Source organism: Pipistrellus kuhlii, unplaced genomic scaffold, assembly GCF_014108245.1.
Source record: "Pipistrellus kuhlii isolate mPipKuh1 unplaced genomic scaffold, mPipKuh1.p scaffold_m20_p_12, whole genome shotgun sequence".
NCBI lineage: Eukaryota > Metazoa > Chordata > Mammalia > Chiroptera > Vespertilionidae > Pipistrellus > Pipistrellus kuhlii.
Window position 1 is genome coordinate 16,236,517 of NW_023425427.1, and position 21,416 is coordinate 16,257,932.

The following is a 21,416-nucleotide window of genomic DNA, read 5'->3' on the forward strand; positions in this document are numbered from 1 at the left end:
CTGAGTCCTCACACTGGCTTTCCCTCCTGACATCTGGTTAGCTCCTTACCTTTCTCTGGAGGCCGCTGACCACCTTCCCTTACCCCCTAATTTTATTTTATTTAAAATATATTTTATTGTTTTTTTTACAGAGAGGAAGAGAGGGATAGAGAGTTAGAAACATCGATGAGAGAGAGACATCAATCAGCTGCCTCTTGCACACCCCCTACTGGGGATGTGCCTACAATCAAGTACATGCCCTTGACCGGAATCGAACCTGAGACCCTTCAGTCCGCAGGCTGACGCTCTATCCACTGAGCCAAACCAGTTTCGGTTTACCCCCTAATTTTAAAAATCAAAGTTCCTCCAGTGCCCTTTACTATAATTTAAAATACATGCTTAAATATATCTGATGAACAACTACCTTCTCCACTTAAGAAGTAACTTCGAGGACAGGACCCGTACCTGCTTTTTAAAAAAAAATATATTTTATTGATTTTTCACAGAGAGGAAGAGAGAGGGATAGAGAGTTAGAAACATCGATGAGAGAGAATCATCGATCAGCTGCCTCTTGCACACCTCCTACTGGGGATGTGCCCGCAACCAGGTACATGCCCTTGCCCGGAATTGAACCCGGGACCTTCTATCCACTGAGCCAAACCGGTCCCGGCTGCTCTGCTCACTTTTATGCCTGCAATACCAGCAGCGGCAGCAACTACCATTTGACCACGTGGCAGGTCCTGTGGCAGCGCCGCATCCATCATCCTTTCATACACACACGCCGCGTAGCCGGGGGTCAGTCTGTGGAATGAATGAGCCCAGCCTGGGAGCACATACACGTTGCTCACCACCATCTGCACCAGCCCCAGGACAGAGAATCCTGGAGATTGGAAGCCTCTCCTCCATACTGACCCCTGCACGCCTGCCTGCACTTCCCACCCACCGATCCTATTTCTGCCCCTTTTGGGCCCCCATGGCCTTCATCACCTTCCCACAAGCTCCCCTCGCACAACCGGAGCCCCGTGCGTCTCCCCTCCTCTTCCCTCCGGCCCCTCCCTCCCCGCAGAGAGGCCTCCGGGCTCCTTCCCCGCCGCGGTGGTCCAGGACCGGCCCCGCCACCCGCCCGCGGCTCCCAGCATCCCCGGCCCGGCGCGTCACGTGACGGCGCCGCCCGCCCCGGCCCCGCGCTGTGTCGGGCCGCCCCGCGCCTCGCGGCTGCGCTGCTGCAGCTCCGGCGCCCGCGGCCCCGACTGCGCGGCCGAGCGCCCGCGGGAGCTCCCGGCGAGGTAAGCGGCGGGCGGGCGGCCCGCGGAGGCTGCGGGCGGACTGGTCCCACCCGCAGCTCCAGGCCCGGGCCCTCCGGAGCAGGGGCTTGGGCGCCTGGAGGCTGCTCCCCGGGACCTGGTCGCTGGGGAGGCGGCCGGTGTAGGAGGCGCCGCTGGGTCTCGGCGGAGATCTGAGCATCTGTCCCTGGCGGGACCGGGGTGGGTGCCCTGGCCCCTGCACCCCGCAGGCATCCGGACGCTCCGCCGCGCGGAGGTAGCGCGGTGCCTTGGTTTCCCCTCCTGGAAGGTGTCCCGATCTCCGCGGTCGCCTTCAGCGACCAAGTGTTGGGACTGTGTTGGAAGTGAAGTGGGAGAGGATGAAGCAGACCCTCAGGGATGGGAAGAGCCCGCACCTAGGAATGCAGGAGTGAGGGTCTGGGCTGAGCACCTTCTTCAGTGACTCCTGTCTTTTGTGCACATCGCAAGCCTCTTGGAGACTCGGTGTCTCCACCTGGAAAGCACAGGTGATGCTCTCTGCTCGGCCTCCCTCACAGGACTGCAGTGAGGAAGGGAAAAGCTATTCGAAGAGTCAGAGAACTCTGGGGGTAGTTAGAGCTGGGTTCAAGTTCTACTTCTGCCACTGCCTAGCTGTGTGACCTTGAGCCATAAAGAACCCTCATTTGTTCAAAGCAGATAATAATAATATTTAGTTTAAAAGGTTGCTATAAGGATTAAGTTTCAAAGAGCTTACAGGCACGGAACTGCTCAAAGAAAGTGCTGTGAGTACAAGTTTTTTTAAACAACTGAGCTTCACGTGAGGGGTGTTGAGAATACTCACGTGTCAGTTTCTATAGGTTTAGTCCTTAAAAAGTGCTGTTTTGTTTCCCCGTCTCTCCCTCTCCTTTCAACTCTCTCAAAACCAAGGGAAAAGGTTAGATCCTTTCCCCCTTTTGTCTCTCTGGGCCCCGTTGGTTCTCATTGACGATTGGCATGTGAACCTGTTGTTCCTATCAAATGAGTCAGGCAGGATGGGAACATGAATGTGCCGGAGCAGATGGGTATCAGATTCCCTCCGAGGGGGGAGAAGAGTGCCGGCCTGTGCTGCCACCAAAAAAGCACACAGCGCAGTGATTGACAGGCGGAGCTGGAAGGTGCCTAGGAAACCGTCGGATCCAGCTGTCCCCCTTTTGCAAACGGAGAGGCCGAACCCAGAAAGAGAATGGTACTTGGATTTCCTCAGGAACCGACAGAAGGTTGGCGCTGCATGGTGGAAAGAACATATACCCTTTACCAGACACTGTGCTTTCCCTGAGTTCTAACCCAGTTTTTTTTTTTTCATTTATTCAGTAAGTATTTTTGGAGCACCTGCTGTGTATGCTTGTACGCCCAGGAGCAGGAGAATATGTGCTATTTCTCTGCTGGTCCTCAGAACCTTTTATAATAGCAGTAAGTGTCAGCTCCCAGGGAGCTTGCCTCATAGCAGCTGGCCCCCGGGGACAGAAGCACAGAGAGAGGCCTAAATTATTTCACCATCAGTGCCAGCAGCCCCAGACCCCTGGTTGAAGCCTGGGAAGATGTCAGACACTGGAGGACATGCTGCTTTTTCAGGGTTTTTAGGGAAGGACTTATTTCTGGTTTGGAGTAGTAGTTGGGTTTTCTTCGTCTTTCTGGTTTCAGGCCTCTCATGGTTTTTAGACTTCTGAAAAGTGCCACCCTCACCACAGTGCCTTCGTTTTGGTTTCCATGGTTATTGGGTGACTTGTATTTCTATGATAGCACAAGTAGCTGTTCACCAAGAACGCGGTCAAGCAGTCCCCCGGTCACTGTGGGTGTCTGTTTTCTGGTGGCAGACCTGTATTTTTATTTTCGGTTGCAAACAAACTATCCATTCCTGTACCCCTCCCCGCTTCCTTCTTTAACATGCATGGGTGGCAGGATCATGAGGAGTGGGAATAAGTACAAATAAAGATTAAAAATATATATATGTAGTCGGGACCGGTTTGGCTCAATGGATAGAGTGTCGGCTGGGGGACTGAAGGGCCCCGGGTTCGATTCCGGTCAAGGGCATGTACCTTGGTTGCGGGCATATCCCCAGTAGGGGGTGTGCAAGAGGCAGCTCATGGATGACTCTCTCTCATTGATGTTTCTAACTCTCTTATCTCTCTCCCTTACTCTCTGTACAAAAATCAATAAAATATATTTAAAATATATATATATATATATGTAGACCCAGCCTGGCTGGTGTAGCAATTGGTTGGAATGTGGTCCCTTACACAGAAATGTCGGGTTCAATTCTCCGTCAGGGTACATACCTATGTTGTGGGTTCGGTCTTCAGTCCCGGCCAGAGCAAATGCATCGGTGCTCTCTCACATCGATGTTTCTCTCTCCTTCCCCTCTCTAAACGTCAAGAACATGTCCTCAGGTGAAGATTCAGAGTATATCTATATATCCTGGCTTAGGGACCTCAGAGCCGTTGGGGGAAGTGCAAGGAAAAAACAGCGGGACTCTGATAGGTGTGGAGGACAGCGTCCTGGGCAACAAAGAGACATCACCTACTGAGCGGCTTTTCAAGAAAGATGTAAGATAAACAAGTTCCTTTTCCTTGTCTCGGTTGCATGGTGATAATAGATGGCACTACAAGCCGCCTTTTGTTCTTTCACTTGCCTTAATGAATGAACCCTCTCTTAAGTCATCTATCACAGGCTTTGTTTGAAAGCACTGCTAATTTCTCTCATTACCTGTGTGCCCCATTTCACCCATTGTGTTCTAATGCAGTCCCTGGCTCTCTGTATTTTTCCTAGTAATCTTTCCAATCCTGTAAGGCCCTTGTTAGTACCGGTAATTCCAACGTCTCCCTTTTCCAAGCCCCCTGGGGGTGTAGTTAAGCACTCCAAAGAAGTCCATCTTCCTTCCATTCAGCAAAGGAGCGAGGGCGGCAGAGTTTTTAGCAGTCCACCCACCTTGTTATTTCTGACACAGCTACATGGTGTCGCTCTTGAGGAGCTGTCCTGCACGGTCCAGGGATTTGTGGTCACTGCTGCTCAACACCCTTTTGGACCAGGTTCCTGCCAGCTTGATCCCAGTCTTGGATTCCAAGGTTAGAGCTTTTCCAGCTTATGCTCATGTGCTTAGCCATTCTCGCCAAAGCACTGCCCTCTGGGCTGTGTGTTGAGCCTGTCACCAGGCTGGGCTCCCAGCCTCCTGGTGAGTTCTCTTTGCAGGCCTATAGGGCCCTCAGGGTCACCCCATTTTCAAAAAGTTTATCAGGGTTTGGAGGCTTAATCCTTTCTCTTCCTAACCCTAATCCAAAACATTGTTCTATTTTCTCTCCTGAATTCTGCCTACGAAGGATTCTCTGGAATGGCAGGCAGCCTTCCACAAGATAACTCCCCTAGGATTTTGGGTGCCTATTCACCCTGCTTTTCACCTGTAAGAAGGGTCTTCTTATGACTTGGTAAAGCATAGATCTGCTCCCAGGAGACTGTGTCTCCGCCTGCAGTCCTAAGAGAAGTAGGCATTATTGAAAATTTACTTTACTTCAGTGATGTATATAATGCCATTAGATTAAGTTTATTAATTATATTCAAATCTTTATCCTTAGTGATTTATTTTTATTTATTTATTTATTTATTTATTTTGCTTACTCTAGCTACTATGGAGAGAACTGTTTAAAATATTTAACTATGGCCGAAACCGGTTTGGCTCAGTGGATAGAGTGATGGCCTGTGGACTAAAAGGTCCCAGGTTCGATTCTGGTCAAGGGCATATAACTTGGTTGTGGGCACATTCCTGGTAGGGGGTGTGCAGGAGGCAGCTGATCGATGTTTCTCTCTCATGGATGTTTCTAACTATCTCTCTCCCTTCTCTCTGTAAAAAAAAATCAATAACATTTATTGTTTTAAAAATTTAAATATGACTATGAATTTTTCTATTTCACCTTTTAATTTTTTGCTTTAGATCTTTGGCCCTATTGTCAAGTGCATACTAATTTAAAGTTGTTATACTTTCCTGGTGAATTAACCTTTTATAATTTTGAAGCTGCCCTTTACATCCCTAATAAAATAATTTTTTTGCTTTAAACTATTTTATCTGCTATAACTACTCATCTTTCTGTTGTTGTTCATCTATGCAAGTTATATATTTTCCCACCTTTTTAGTTTAATCCTTTCGGTATTTATGTTTTATTATTTATTTATTTATTTACTATTTTTTAAATATATATATTTTATTGATTTCAGAGAGGAAGGGAGAGTGAGAGATAGAAACATCAATGATGAGAATCATTGATTGGCTGGCTCCTGAACACACTCTACTGGGGATTGAGCCTGCAACCTGGACATGTGCCCTTGGCCTGAATCGAACCTGGGACCCTTCAGTCCGCAGGCCGATGCTCTATCCTAGGGGTGTCGAACTCAATCAGAGAAGGGGCCAAAATCTAAAATCCAGCCTAAATCGCGGGCCGAATGGTTTACTGAACAGTCATAAACTGTCATTGTGATTGAAACGCAGCGGAGTGCAGTGATGACAGCGCGGTGCGGGCCACATTGCAAGGCCTGGCGGGACGGATTTGGCCCGCGGGCCTTGTGTTTGACACATGTGCTCTATCCACTGAGCAAAATCGGCTAGGGCTCTGTATCTATGTTTTATACATGTCTATTATAAACAGCATAAATTTGATTTTTTTTTATAGCCTGTCATTGTCTCTTAGCTGGTCCCTGTTTAGTTATATATAACCACTGATGTATTTAGGTTTAAATGCCTTCATATTTTATGCTTTCAATGTACTTATCTTGCCAGTTCTTCATTTCATTTGAGCTTTCTTTCCTTTTTTGGGGTTAATTTGAATTATTCAGGTGTTTTCCCTTTTACTAGTTTGGGTGTTATACTCTATCTGTTCCTTAATGGTTGTCCCTGAACTTTTATTTTAACCAAAGTTGATAAAGTTAGAAGTGATAAATAACCCTATTCTTCTTTTGGACTGTACAGGGACCGCAGACTGCTTGAATTCCATTTGTCCCCTTCCCACTTAGTGGTAGACTAGTTGTAATGCACTGCATCAGCTTTGATTAGAGTCACTTAAGGACCAACAGATGGAACAAATGTGATGAGGGAGGAAGAAGTCAGAGAGCAAAGGATTTACTCGAGAAAATTATGTGCATTTGTCAGGACTCTTGGCTGCAAGTGATGAGCTTAGACTCTTTACTTTAAAAAGAAAATCTGTTGGCTTATTGAACTGCAGAGCTAAATCCAGGAGCTCAAAAACTATTTTTAGGGCTGAGTGTGTGTGTCTCCATCTCTCCCAGTTGCCCAACTTTGCTTGTCTTAACTTGGCTTCCTTCCTCAAATGAACTCTTCTGAGTTGCTCCCATCCTGGCAAAGAGAATGGGATGTTCTGATTGTCTACTTTGAGTCAAGTATCCATCCTGTGTGCGAGAGGCCCGAGGCCCTGTGAATGCCAGTCTCACAAGGACTAAATGGAATCAGAAGAGGGAAGTTGTGCCGGGCAGACAAAAGTTGTAGCTACCATAACCCACCACAGTAATGATTGGAAGAGTGAGGCAAAGAAAGAAGAGAGCTAGAGGGGTTGTAATTGGGATGAACTTGGTTAATCTGGTACAAGAAAAACCAAGGAGGACATCACCTGTTCATGAGCCCCTGAAAGGGAGGGAGGATCGGGGCAAGCAGTCCCTTTTCCCACCAACCACTGGGCACTTTGGCTTTGCTGGCCGAGGACATGGAGGTGGTTCACAGCAGCAGAGGTGAGGGAGCTAGTGGAGGGCTCTCTCTCTTGCATGTGGAGGGGCTGTCTAGCGTGTGGAGGGACTCTCTCTAGCATGTGGAGGTGCTTTCTAGCATGTGGAGAGGCCGTCTAGCATGTAGAGGGGCTCTCTAGCATGTAGAGGCTTATTCAGCATAACAGCCATGGTGCTGCCCTGACCAGTTTGGCTCAGTGGATAGAGCGTTGGCCTGCAGACTGAAGGGTCCCAGGTTCGATTCCGGTCAAGGGCATGTACCTTGGTTGCGGGCACATCCCCAGTAGGGGGTGTGTAAAAGGCAGCTGATCGATGTTTCTAACTCTCTATCCCTCTCCCTTCTTCTCTGTAAAAAAAAATCAATATAATATATATATATATATATATATATATATATATATATATATATATATACACACACACACACACACACACACAGCCATGGTGCTTGCTTTTTTTTTTTTTTTTTTAAATATATTTTATTGATTTTTCACAGAGAGGAAGAGAGAGGGATAGAGAGTTAGAAACATCAATGAGAGAGAGTCATCGACCAGCTGCCTCTTGCACACCCCCTACTGGGGATGTGCCCGCAACCAAGGTACATGCCCTTGACCGGAATCAAACCCGGGACCTTTCAGTCCGCAAGCCGACGCTCTATCCATTGAGCCAAACCGGTGCCGACCCTCTAGTCCTTTTTAAGAGAAAGTTCTACACCCACAACTCCTGTTTAGGCAGGGGAAAGCCCCAGACAGTCATGTTTTCTACCATGAAATCTTGCTCTATCCCTACCCAGTCAGAGAGGGACCTCAGACCCAACAACAGCCAATTCCCAGGCTCTCCAGGGACCTGTACAGGGGCTGTGGGCTCACTCTGGGCTAGGAACCTCAGCTGTGCTGCTTGCTAACTGAACAAAATGTGGGAGGAACTGTCTATTCCTGGGATTGGGGGTAAGACTACGACCTCTGGGGCTGTCGTTTATGTGGCTCATTGAGATGACATAAAAAGCACCTGGTAAGACCACGTCACACATTCACTGCCCCCTGGAGGGGCAGTGTTAAATCAGGACGAAATCCTAGGTCTTGAGATTTCACCAACCCAGCGTGCTCTCCCGGGTGAAGCACAGAGAACGAGCAGTGCATTGAAGGAGGGAGCGAGAGAGAGGGGGCCCTCATGGCTCCAGCCACGCTCAGAAAGCACCATTTGTGAACGGTGTGCTGGTTTCTGTCTTCAAGTCTCAAAGCTGAAAATAGGAAACAGCTGAAGACAGCTAAGGCTGGACGAAATGATGAAAAGCCCAGCTGAGATTTCAGTCATCTTCAAAGTTTTAAGTTGTCTCATTCCCAATAGTGTGTGTATGTGTGTAGGTATGTGTGTATACATGGTTCTTTCGTGGTTCACAGTCTTTTACTCTGTGTATTTTCAAGTGAAGATGCACAAAACTTTAGGGAGATTTGATTTGAAGAAAGGTTTAAAATCATTAACCCATTATAGTTATACTGTGCTTAATGAACACAGTTTGTAGTTGTTTGCACGGGAGCTTTGTATGCCCGGTGACGTGGGGAGAAAATATCTTTTTATCCCTTTGTCAAAGTAGAGTTCTGAGCTGCCCTGGATACTCTTTATCCCTTTGCTTACTTTCTTATTAAAAGCAAAATTCCCGCCACTTTGACACTGATGTGCCCTTTCTCACTAGGAAGTAAGTGATTTCGTCATTATACAAACGTGGGGTATGAAAACAGAATTAAGTCTCCTGCCCTCGAGATTGCCCCTGAGGGAGAGGCAGAGCCCAGACCAGGAGCCTGTTGGGTCCCTTTGTCTGAGTCATGTCAGCATGGGGTAGGGCTTTCTGTGCTGCTCCCACTGCCCCCAAATTAATGAAAACTCTGTGAACTGACCCAGCTGGCCTTTCTCCCTGACCCTGTCAGACTCTGGGAGCCGCAGCCCGGCGGAGTCTCTTCCTGTGCCCTAAACCCCGGCTGGGGCTTTTGCTGGCACTCGTTCTTCTGTCTGCCTTCCCCCGTCCTCTCTGCCTTCCCCAGTCCTCCCATCTCTGGCCCCATACCTCAGGGCCTAACTCAGATGCCAGCTCTTCGAGAAGCTTGGTTACACCCCCAGTGGTTAAAAACCCGGTCTTTAGGGTCTGGCCTGACTTCAAGAGGGGGCTCTGCTGCTCTCTAGTGGCGTGGTTTGGGGTAAGTCATTTGTCACATAAGTTCCCTCGGGCTTAGTTTCTCCATCTGTACCATGAAGACAATGATATTTCGAATCAGTGCTTCTCTAACCTACAGCACACGGGCGTTCCCTGGTCACCTTGTTGAAATGCCGGTGCTGATCCAGCGGGTGCCCACGAGTTGGCATTTCTAACCAACTCTTAGGTCCTGGGTTGCAAGGCTTGGGAGAGACGTTGGGAGAATGAAGTGAAATAATCAGGAAAGTGCTTACTCTCTGTGCCTTCAAATAGTCCTGCCTAGCGAATGGCAGCTGCGGCTGTTTTTGTTGCCTGTTTGTATTATTGGCTCATTTCTCCAGCTGGAGGTCACAGCTTTATTCTTTAAACAAGGGCTTTCCCTCTTTTATGGCACTAAGACTTTTACCTTATACCATGTGTTGGGATTTTGGTTGTTTGTTTTTTATTTAGGAGAGCTTTTTTTGGTAAAGATATCTTTGTCTCCTACCAGACTTAAGGGTGGAGTCTTGATCTGATTCCTGACTCCCTAACGGTGCTTACATGGCCATGTATATAACAAGTGTTGACTTGGGTTTTATTTTCTTTTTCTTCTTCTTCTTCTTTTCTTAATTCCATGGAGATCTGTGTAACAGTGGGGATTCTATAGCTAATGGTTTGAATAGTCTCAGCTCCTAATGCCGCAGATAATGATGATGGTGATTACTTACCCATGCAGTGAATGTTTATCAAGCACCTGCTGAGGGCCAGGCATAGTTCTAGGCACAATACAAAGTTTCTGTCATTAGGAGCTTACATTACACTTAGGAGAGACAGATAAAGAAAGCAAATCTATACATATATACACAAGATTAAGTGACCTACGGTATGTCTGTCCAACTGTGTGACCAACCAACTGGCCGGTACATATGACACACACTGGCAGTTTAAAAATAAACGCTGACTCACACATGTACAATACATATAAAGCTCTTGCTGGCGCCAATCGCGTGCGTGTGTTTCGATCTGTCATTGTCAATCGTGGTTGTTCTGATTCGAAGAATTGATTTGTCCACATCTGATACTGCCTCCCGTTTAAATCAGTTCAGACAGTTTCCCATGATGCCAGCATTTTCGATGATTATTAATAAATCACAAGGACAAACTCTAGACAGAGTAGGAATATTCCTACCTGAACCCATTTTTGGACATGGTCGGTTATATGTTGCTATCTCGAGTTCGAAAAGCATATGATGTTAAAGTTGTAAATACTTCATCACAAGGGAAATTAGTCAAGCACTCTGAAAGTGATTTTACTCTTAATGTGGTATACAGGAAGATATTAGAATAAGTTTAAATAAATTTATCAGTCATTCTTTGTATCAATGTTGTTTTTATATCATGTCTTTGTTGATTTTATATCATGTCTTTATTGTTATGTCATGTTATTTATTAATCAATGTATATATTATTTTCATATACATTTTACTAATTTTCTTTTACCTCTGATACTTCTATTATAGAGAAAGGATGAATAGCGATATTAAAATATTCTAATTGATTTCCTTTCAATGTGCATGAATCCATGCATCGTGCCACTAGTTACATATAAAATGAAAAGCTTGTCGAAACCGGTTTGGCTCAGTGGTAGAGCATCGGTCTGCGAATTGAAAGGTCCTGGGTTCGATTCCGGTCAAGGGCAAGTACATTGGTTGTGGGCACATCCCCGGTGGGGGTGTGCAAAAGGCGGCTGGTCGGTGTTTCTCTCTCATCGACGTTTCTAGCTCTCTATCTCTCTCCTTACCTCTCTGTAAAAAAATCAGTAAAATATATAGTTTTAAAAAAATGTAATCCTTAAAAAAAAAAAAAATGAAAAGCTCCTTGAGAGCAGAGGATGTGTCTGACTCATCATAGTGTTTCCTCGTGTTAGGCGTCCAGGCGCAGTGTCACCTGCCACTCTGCACCTGTGTACGCTGTCTCACTTTTCACATGGACAGTCCCTAGGGGTGACATGGTACTTCCTCGTGTCTCCTTCACTAACCCACAGATCCACTCAAACGAAAGTATTGGTGAGCTAGATAGATGTCACTGGAGATTTTATTCCTGACTTGCCTACCCATCATGACGCTCAGCAAACTAAATGGCCTGTAGGACCCACCTTCTCGGAGGCAGAGGGAGTCTAGAATGAAAACAAAGCAAAACTTACTTCCAGCGCCCTCGTTTATGTTGACTAGACTTCTGTACAGAGGAGTTCACTCCCGGTTTCTTCTGAGCAAATCCTTCTTAGTTCCCGCCTTTCATCTGGCAGGCTGGCGAGGACTTGATCAGCAGACCTCTCTCTCTCCACTCTCTCCAGTGATCTCAACCCATCCCAAGGCTTTAAGTGTCATTCCGGTCTCTGTTTAAATGTCACTTCCTTACAGACCTTGCTTAACAACCCTATCTGAAATAGCACACGTGTGCATGCACCCAGACGCACTCAGCCTGCTTTATTTCTCTTTATAGCTACGTTATTTTTTAAAAGTTATTGTCTGTCTCTGAAGGCAGGGACTGTGTCCTGTTTACTGCTTGTCAGAACTTGGAGCGGTGACCTAGCACAACAGTTGACAGTCAACTAATATTTGTTGAATAAATGATTTTTTTTTTTCCCTTTGGAAATTCTCAGCACCCTCCTGAGGTGTGGCAGGACCGCCATCATTGGCCTGTTTACAGAGGAGGCATCTGGCTCAGAGGGGTTAAGGCTTTGCCTGAAGTCTCAGGGCTGGGACGCAGGAGAGCCTGCTTGTTGAGAGCCACGTCTTGTGGGACTCGCCTCCCAAGAGGGTGGCCTCTGTCTCGCCTGCTGAGGCTGCGGACAGCAGGTGACCTGGAAGCAGGTGGATGCCTCCTCTGGGCTGTTGGGAGGGGCCTCACAGACACCCTGAGTGCTCACTCTCTTGGGAACATGTAAGTAAAGGAGCAGCGTAAGGCCCACCTCGGACACGCTGTCTCCGTCTCACACGAGGCACTGTAGTTTCTCCTCCTCTGCAGGTCTCTCGCTGCAGGTGCACAGACCCTGGGGGACCTTCGTGACTGTTAATTCCATAGCTCAGGCCCCAGTGGCAAAAAGGAAGGACGAAGCTCGAACACATAAAAAAAAAAAAAGTGTTACTTGGTTATAGAAATCCCTGTAGCCGCCTGGATCCCCATGGATTTGTGTAAAACTGTAGTAAATAAAGCCAAATGGGACAAGGGGGATGTGACACTTGCATGAAAGGAAATCCTCCTCAGCTCGGCGAGGGTCTGGATTCTATTTTTCTTACGCCAGTACCACACTGTCTTGTGGTTGACTTGTTGAGGAAGTCTAGAATATGTTGTCTTTTTTTTTTTTTTTTTTTTCAGAGTATTAAGTTTTATTCTAGCAGGCAGTTAAGATGCTAGTGGGTCCCATCAGACTTGCTTTTATTCTTCCAATTTGAGTTTATTCTTTTTTATATATATATTTTTTATTGATTTTTTATAGAGAGGAAGAGAGAGGGATAGAGAGTTAGAAACATCGATGAGAGAGAGTCATTGATCAGCTGCCTCTTGCACACCCCCTACTGGGGATATGCCCGTAACCAAGGTACGATACATGCCCTTGACCGGAATCGAACCTGGGACCTTTCAGTCCACAGGCCGACGCTCTATACTTGTTCACGGCAGAAGAACGAATCCACTCCCAGTTGTTCTGTCAAGGCCTGAAGTGGAAGTGAAGTGGAGGTTCAGTTTGGGATGAGGTGTTAGTATCTGTGGAACGTTGAAGTAGAATTTGCCCACCAGGCAATTGGGTGTTCATGTGTGGAGACAGTCGGGACGGGAGATTTCAGATTCTGTAGTCACAGATTCGGTGGGAGTTAAAGCCAAGAGAATGGTGTGGCTCAGCGGATAGAGTGTTGGCCTGCGGACTGAAGGGTTCCAGGTTCAATTCTGGTCAAGGGCACGTACCTTGGTTGCGGGCACATCCCCAATAGGAGGTTTGCAGGAGGCAGCTGATTGATGTTTCTCTCTCATCAATGTTTCTAACTCTCTATCCTTCTCCCTTCCTCTCTGTAAACAGTCTATTGGGGAGGGGGGGGGGGGGTGGAAATGCCTAGAGAATGAATGTGTTCACTTAACTACAGAATGGTTAGAGAAGGAGTAGAAGAACATTTTTCTTTTTAAAGAACCAGAAGCAGACATAGCTAGAGAAGTAGGTGAGGAACTGGAGCCTTCACCATCACAGAGACCACCCTGAATAAATGGCATTCACCGGGGGAGACAGCTGCCAGGAGCCTCTTTTCTCTGTATCTGTGATGCTTACCAACCCAGAGACCAGCTCTCCTCCAGTGCCCCTGAGACTTCGTCAAGTTTCACCGGGCGATCATTAGCGAAAAGCCCGCGTGCGTAGGCTGCAGTACTAACCTTTAGCATTAAAGCTCAGGATTTCTCCCAGGCATAATCATACATCTGTGCTTCCAGCCTTCCTGGGGCTTAAACAGCTGCAAGCATGATCATCGTCTCCACAAAGTGGAGAGGAGGCCCTGAGAGGTTAATAAAGAGATTAAAGTCAGGCGTGCCCTGCTTCTCGTTGGCTAGAGGCTTTATAGGGTTTCAGACTTGAAAGCTGCGCTCACACAATCCCTTGTTTTCAGGTGGAGAAACGAACCCTCACAAATGAAAGGGCTTGAAGTCGAGATAAACAACAAAAATTCAATGAAGCCAGCTAAAGCAAAAAGGAACATTTATTATAAGAGTACAAAGGTCGCTGATGGAATTCAAAAAGGCGAGGATAAAGCTGAGCTTTGAGGAAAGCCTGGAGCCATGACTAGAATGCCCTTTGTTTCCGCCCTCTCTCTGCTTTTCTTCTGTTTACGATTTGTTCTCTCATTTTAGACCAGCTTCTTGTGCACCATCCCCTCCCCCTCCCATAAAAAAAATGTTCACCAGCAACTGTTCCTGGGTGTATAGCTTAGGAAAGAAGTGACCCATTCCCCTCCACTCAGGAAGTCAGCCTGGTTCTAGAATTACAGCTCATGTTCCCCCGGAGAAGGTGGAGTCATCCAGAGTCCCGTCCGTTGCAGCCAAGGGCCTGGGGTAGCGTACTTGAACACTCATTGCTGGGGGAGCCCTGCCTCTGTGTCCATGGACACACGTTGCTGGGGGGAGGAAGAATAGTTTCCAGATAAAAGTGAGGGGGCCGATGGCTGCGCAGCCGGCCCAGCAGATGTTTAGGACACCAGGGTTCCATCAGAACATCACCAGTGGCAGAGCCAGGACCAAGACCCTCAGCCTCTGATCCAGCCGCAGCCTTTCCTGAGGCTGCCTCGCGCGGGGAGCATTGGTAATCGCTCAGTCAGGTTACGAGGAGGGACAGTCACGTGGACACTCACTGCCTCCGTTCTTGTTCCTGTCGGTGTGAAGAAATAGAGGCCCTGCTCTGGGCGTGCAGGGATCCTGAGCTCTGGAGCCGTCGTCCCAGCCAAAGGCAGGTTCCCTCTGTATTAGTGCAAACATAGTCACCCGGCTCAGAAACCCAGATCAAACCAGCCTAAGCACAAAGCCCATTGGAAGGCCACTGAGTCCTCACAGGACTGACGGGAGAGCAGAAGACTCTCTGGAAGGGCACCCACAGGAATCTGGAACCTGTCCCTCCAGGACATGAACATATGTCCTCACTTTTTTTTTTTTCTTTCGATTTTTATCGTTCACCTCTGATTTCTGCTTGGCTCTGGTACGGACCACAAGGTTTCCTCTGCACTGTGGGGCGTGGGGCTGCCAGTGGTCCTGGAGTCATACCCATACCCCTGTCTGACCAGAGAGAAAAGAGTCTTCCAGGTAGGAAAATCCCAGAGAAGCTTTCTGATTGAGGGGGTGGAGTCCTGTGATTGGCTGGGCCTTGCTCCCTCGCTCATCGCTAGGGCCAGAAGGAAGGCAGGGGTATTTTAAGAAGGGAGACCTCCCCACTCCCTTCCGCCCTCTCTGAGGAATCGATGGAGAAATAGCCTCACTCCTCAGGTGAGGATTATAAGAAAAAAAGAAAGGAAGGGGACTTCAAGCAGAGTCAGCAAAAGCCTCTTGTCCTGTGTCTGTCTCCCCAGGTGACCATGGAGACCGGCGGGCTCCCCCTGGAGCTGTGGCGCATGATCTTGGCCTACCTGCACCTCCCGGACCTGGGCCGCTGCAGCCTGGTGTGCCGGGCCTGGTACGAGCTGGTCCTCAGCCTCGACAGCACCCGCTGGCGGCAGCTGTGCCTGGGCTGCACCGAGTGCCGCCACCCCAACTGGCCCAACCAGCCCGACGTGGAGCCCGAGTCCTGGAGGGAGGCGTTCAAGCAGCACTACCTCGCCTCCAAGACGTGGGCCAAGAACGCCCTGGACCTGGAGTCCTCCGTCTGCTTCTCCCTGTTTCGCCGGAGGCGGGAGCGCCGGACGCTGCGCGTGGGGCCGGGCCAGGAGTTTGACAGCCTGGGCGGCGCCTTGGCCGCGGCCAGCCTGTACGACCGCATCGTGCTGTTCCCGGGCGTGTACGAGGAGCAAGGGGAGACCGCCCTGAAGGTGCCCGTGGAGATCGTGGGCCACGGGAAGCTGGGGGAGGTGGCCCTGCTCGCCAGCATCGACCAGCACTGCTCCACCGCGCGCCTGTGCAACCTCGTCTTCATGCCAGCCTGGTTCTCGCCCTTCATGTTCAAGGTGGGTGCCCGCCTCGGAGGATGGCCTCTCCAAGCCCGGCCCCGAGCGTGGCCTCTTCTCAGGGGACTTGTAATCCCCCCACCCCTTTTTTTGTTGTTGTTGTTGGAATGGAGAGTTTAACTGTTACTGCTCTAGCACACTCCTCCGAGTTCTGCTCCAGCTGAGAAGTAGGCACAGGATCAGTAGAGATGAACATGCTGCTTTGTTCCTGGCAAAGCTGTATTAAACATGAGCCTTGGACTTTGAGCTCGAAATTGTTTTGTACTTCTTCCCTTCCAAACTGGGTCAACCGAAGCCACAGGGGGAGCAACGCGGTAGGACATCCGGGATCCTGGAGCGTGCCACTTGGTGGCAGAAAGCGGAGAACACTTTGGCCGCGTGCCCAGAGGGAGCCCGGGCTGGGGGTGGGGGGACAGGGACCTTCAGTGCATCTGCCCCACGCTGTGGAGGGCCAAGGAAGGCCAGTTTTTACCAGGGGTGACTGGAGAGGGTCAGGACATATCAGTCCCAAAACTTTCCTCCCAGGGACACAGAGCAGAAGTTGTGTTCACAGCAAAGCCTGTACGGAGGTGCTGGTAGCTCCTGGCAGAGAGTCTGCGGCTTTTCCATTGCCTAGAAACTAATTCCAATCCCTGGATTAGGTACCTTGTCAACAAAAATTATATTGCTACTTTACTACCAAGGACCGCTAAATCGTCCTCTCAGGTTTGTAATGATCATCATCCCAACAATCATTTGTGATGCGCTCACTATTGCTGGGCGTATGTTTTTTAGCCATTGTTGTTAAGATGGGTTGTAGTATCTGGTTTATAGATGAGCAAACAGAGGCTCACCAAGATTAAGTGACACACCCCAGTCTCAGATTTATTAAGGGACTGAGATAGGTTCCAGAGTCAGTGCTCCTAATCCGGGCGAACGTTTCTGCTAGTATCAGTTTCCACTCGTGTCCCCGCCCCTTTGGGATCGGATGGAGGGAAGGGCAGGCAACTCCAAAGTATCTGTCTTCCCTCTGGTGCAAAGTGGCTCCCGGGTCCCTCTGGGCATCCGCTGGCACATGCCCTCGTGGGGAAGGGGGCACGATCAGCAGGGCGCATGGCTCTCCGTGCCCCACCCTCCGTAACGAGCAGCCGGAGTGCTGACCCGCTACGCAGATCTCATCCCTGTTGTCTTCACGTTCTCTCCTTCACTCCCCAGACAACCTCAGGCCACGTCCAGTTTGACAACTGCAACTTCGAAAACGGGCACATCCAGGTGCACGGCCCCGGCACCTGCCAAGTGAAGTTCTGCACCTTCAGAAACACCCACGTCTTCCTGCACAACGTGCCCCTGTGTGTGCTGGAGAACTGCGAGTTTGTGGGCAGCGAGAACACGTCCGTGACCGTGGAGGGCCACCCGTCCGCCGACAAGAACTGGGCCCACAAATACCTCCTGGGGCTCGTCAGGTCCTCCCCCAGCGTGCTCCCCACCGAGGACTCTGACTTCCTCATGTCCCTGGACCTGGAGAGCAGGGACCAGGCCTGGAGCCCGAGGACCTGCGACATCGTCATCGAGGGCAGCCAGAGCCCCACCAGCCCCGTCGCCAGCTCCCCGAAGCCAGGCTCCAAGGCCGGCTCCCAGGAGGCGGAGGTGGGCAGCGACGGGGAGAGGCTGGCCCAGACCCCGGAGGGCAGCGACGGGGGCCTGAGTCCCAGCGGCGAGGAGGAGGAGCAGGAGCAGGAGGAGGAGGAGGAGGACCAGCTCACGTACCGGCTGTCCTACCAGGTGCAGGGCCCGCGCCCCGTCCTGGGCGGCTCCTTCCTGGGCCCGCCTCTGCCTGGAGCCTCCATCCAGCTGCCCAGCTGCCTCGTGCTGAACTCGCTGCAGCAGGAGCTGCAGAAGGACAAGGAGGCCATGGCCCTGGCCAGCTCCGTGCAGGGCTGCCTCATCCGCAAGTGCCTCTTCCGGGATGGCAAGGGGGGCGTCTTCGTGTGCTCCTACGGCCGGGCCAAGATGGAGGGGAACGTCTTCCGGAACCTGACCTACGCCGTGCGGTGCATACACAACAGCAAGGTGCTGCCCTACGGCTCCTCTGCAGCGCCTGCGGCCCCCCGGGCCACTGGGACATGATTGATGGATGGATGAGAAGTCTCTCATGGCGATAGGCAGGGGAGGGGGGGGAAGGCTTGGATGGGGCTATTTTGCATTTTTTTAAAAAAAAAAATCATATTTTTCTTAACCGTTTAACCCACTTGCCTTCTCTCCATCATCTGATTTTGGGGGGAGGAATAGCTATTTTTTTTTTTTTCCATTTTGCATCATGATAGAGCCCTAGTGGTAGCTGAACTGTGGCCTCAGGGCTTTTTGCAGGAATTGGGCAGCCATGGAATGAAGCATGCAGCTCTGAGTCTCTGGGCAGGAACCTGAAAAATGGATAGTTTTTTTTTTTTTTACTATAAATATATGTATAGTCAAAGGATAAAATACACACACACACACACACACACACACACACACATATATATATATATATATATATATATATATATATATATATATATATATATATATATATCCATGGTGTATCCTGAGCATAATTATATGCTAAGTGGCATTAATTCAAGCAGGGGGCTGTGGGCAGCCATGCAGGGCTTGCTGAGCTGATCCCTGTGCCCAGGAGGCGAGGCCCGATCCAGCGAAGAGCCGGGCGCTCAGCTTTCTCAGGCAGGGGGGTATGTGCCAGGGCGGGTAGGAAGTGGTCGATCTGGAACTTGATTCCATTCGTAGCTGTGTCCCTGGACCCACGAGGGAATCTGTGTGCAAGCCCCAACGCACGCTGAGTGTGAGGACCACGGAGTCCCATCTTCTCTCAGGGTCTTTGCCATCCCGACGCCCAGTTATTCCGCTCGGACGCTGTGGCTCTGAGGAGGCTTCGGGAAAGAACCGGCGTGAGGCCGGGGCAGGGGCGGAGCGCGGCCGCGCCGACCCCCGGGCGCTCCTCTCGCCGCCGGCAGGTCGCACAGCACAGGCCAGGCTCCGGAGGAGGCTCGGTGCCCCTGAGTGATTTTTTTTTTCTTTTTCTTTTTTAATCCTCTGTGACAGGAAAACAAATGGCTTTCTCTCCCCTGCTTAGATCGTCATGCTGCGGAACGACATCCACCGCTGCAAAGCGTCGGGCATCTTTCTCCGCCTGGAGGGCGGAGGCCTGATCGCCGGCAACAACATCTACCACAACGCGGAGGCTGGCGTGGACATCCGGAAGCGGTCCAACCCGCTCGTCCTGGTACTCCCCGCTGCCTGCACCTCTTCGGGGGGCTCTGGCTCCTCAGAAACCATTTCTGGGGATATTCACAGCCGCGTCGCCGCCTTCGTGCTTTCTGTGTGCAGGGCTTCCCTGTCCGTTCCCCTGCCGTTTCCCCGTCAGTGAGAAAGAGGTCCGGTCACAGGGGGAAACCCCAGGCCCTGATAGGCTCTCTCGCTGGCTTTTGACTTTGGTAGGAATTAAAGATGACGGTGCCTGCCCTGAAAAATCACGTGGATCAGAAATAAAACACCACGTGAGTTCATTCTTTGCTATAAAAAAAGGAGATTTCGTGCTGAAGGTTGTTTGTTTCATGGATATGGTGAGTTTGGTTTGGCACCAGGGTGAAAGCCACTTAAAATCCTAGCCTAGCCCTGACTGGTTTGGCTCAGTGGATAGAGCGTTGGCCTGCGGAATGGTTCGATTCCGGTCAGGGGCATGCGCTTTGGTTGTGGGCACATCTCCAGTAGCGGGTGTGCAGGAGGCAGCTGGTCAAAGTTTCTCTTTCATTGATGTTTCTAACGTTCTGTCCCTCTCCCTTCATCTCTGTAAGTAAGTAAGTAAATACATAAATAAATAAATAAATATCTTACTTAGCCCATGAGACTAGCGACTTGAGAGACCAGCCCCTTTTCTGCCCTGGCCTTCCCGGGACAGGCTTCTGAGAAACTGGGAAATGTGACGGACTTTTTATGGACCTGGAAAAATAATACCCACCCTTCTGTTAGTGCTTAGTATATGCCAGGTTATTCTAAGAACTTTGTATATAATTATGGTTTACTCCTTACACAACCCTGTGGGGTAGAATTATTATCCCCATTCTGTAGATGAGACATCGAGACACAAAGAGGCTGAGGATCTTTCCCCAAACCACACAACCAGTGACGGACGGAGCTGGGGTTTGAATCCAGGCAGGCTGGTTCAGGGTTGATGTTCTCAACCCATTATGTCTAAGCTGCCCTGGACATGCAGAGAAAGGAACATCCTAACTAGTTAAAGTGACATGCCTGGCTGTGTCTTCTTTCTCTCGCTGTGTTTGCCCGGCAGCTGGTGTTGGACGCATGACCAGGGCGCTGCTGTTGCCAGAGAGATGAGGCTGCCTTTCCAGTTAGTGGGTGGAAATGGGAAGGGGGTATTGCTGATCAGTCCTGGCATTGTGAAAGGGCGTGGATGGAAATGTGACTGCATACCCTCTCTCTCAGAGCTCTCCACCCTGGGGACATCTGTTAGGCTGTAGTTGCCCTGGTGCGTCGGCCCAGCCTGTCAGGAGAAAGTCTGAAAAGTGAGTAAGAATAGAAGAGCTAGCAGCATGGAACACTTGAGAGCAAACCAGAATGTTCTGTGAAAGAGAAACAGCTAACTTCCTGGTTTCAGTATGGGATTGTGCTCGGGGCTGTAAATGAACAATTGGAGTGAAACCATTGTATTATAACTTATTATAATCTAAAAATGGTGTCACTGGGCAAAAGCAACTGACTGCCTGGGAGACAGAAAAAAAAAACCCACACACCTAGATTTCAAATCTGGCTCTGCCACAAACGAATGACCTTGGGCCTGTTGCCCTTTGGTAGGAGGAGTTAGAATGATTATCTCCAAGGTTCCTTGTAGCTCACACACGTCTGACCTCACATCCCATGGGATAGCTAAGCTCCCCAGAGCCGTACCTTCCCCTAGCCCTCTCCTGAACAAGAACCGTGGACCAGACGCCACATGGCTCTCACCCTTCCCCGGATGCGACCCCCTTGGGTTGGCCAACATTCTCGAGTCCTGGGGTGCCGCCTGTTCCTGAAGGTAGCCCCCCCCCCCCCCCCCGGCCCTGGGAAGTGTGGCGTGGCCAGGCGATTGTGTGTGGGAGCTCAGAAAGTTCCAGGAGCGTGCCTGCCGGCGAAGAGCAAGAGCCCCCAGCCATAGGGCCGGCGAGGGACTGGAGACTCCTGTCTTCGGGGTCTGCCTGACCGGGTCCACGTGCGCCCCTGTGCAGGGCAGGGGGGCTCCTCCGGGGACCGTGCTTCCTCCGCTGAATGCGTCCCGGCCCGCTGTGGGGTGGGGAGCACTCTGCCTCAGGCTGGCCCTGTCTGATCTGTCCTTCGTGGCGTCTCCTGTTACTTGCAGTGTAACCAGATCCACCACGGCCTTCGCTCCGGCATTGTCGTCCTTGGCAATGGGAAAGGCGTCATCCGGAACAATCAGATCTTTTCCAATAAGGAGGCCGGCATTTACATCCTGTACCACGGAAACCCAGTGGTGAGGTAGGCGCTGCTGTCCCCCGACCGCCCTGCCCACCGCGG

The 21,416-nt window shown here is 50.1% G+C and overlaps 1 protein-coding gene across 2 annotated transcripts in view; it reads left to right on the plus strand.

The window, feature by feature from the left end:
• The first annotated feature begins 1,142 nt into the window (after positions 1-1,142).
• FBXO10 (F-box protein 10) overlaps positions 1,143-21,416 on the plus strand; it is a 31,130-nt gene continuing 10,856 nt past the window's right edge. The window contains exons 1-6 of one of the 2 annotated variants that reach the window (XM_036433334.2): positions 1,172-1,265; positions 4,225-4,342; positions 15,261-15,851; positions 17,046-17,900; positions 18,961-19,110; positions 21,241-21,377. In XM_036433334.2, coding sequence (XP_036289227.1) covers positions 4,229-4,342; positions 15,261-15,851; positions 17,046-17,900; positions 18,961-19,110; positions 21,241-21,377 — 1,847 coding nt within the window. In that variant the 5' untranslated portion in view covers positions 1,172-1,265; positions 4,225-4,228. Of the gene's footprint in view, positions 1,266-4,224; positions 4,343-15,260; positions 15,852-17,045; positions 17,901-18,960; positions 19,111-21,240; positions 21,378-21,416 lie in introns of both variants that reach the window. The other variant, XM_036433335.2, reaches the window with a different exon arrangement.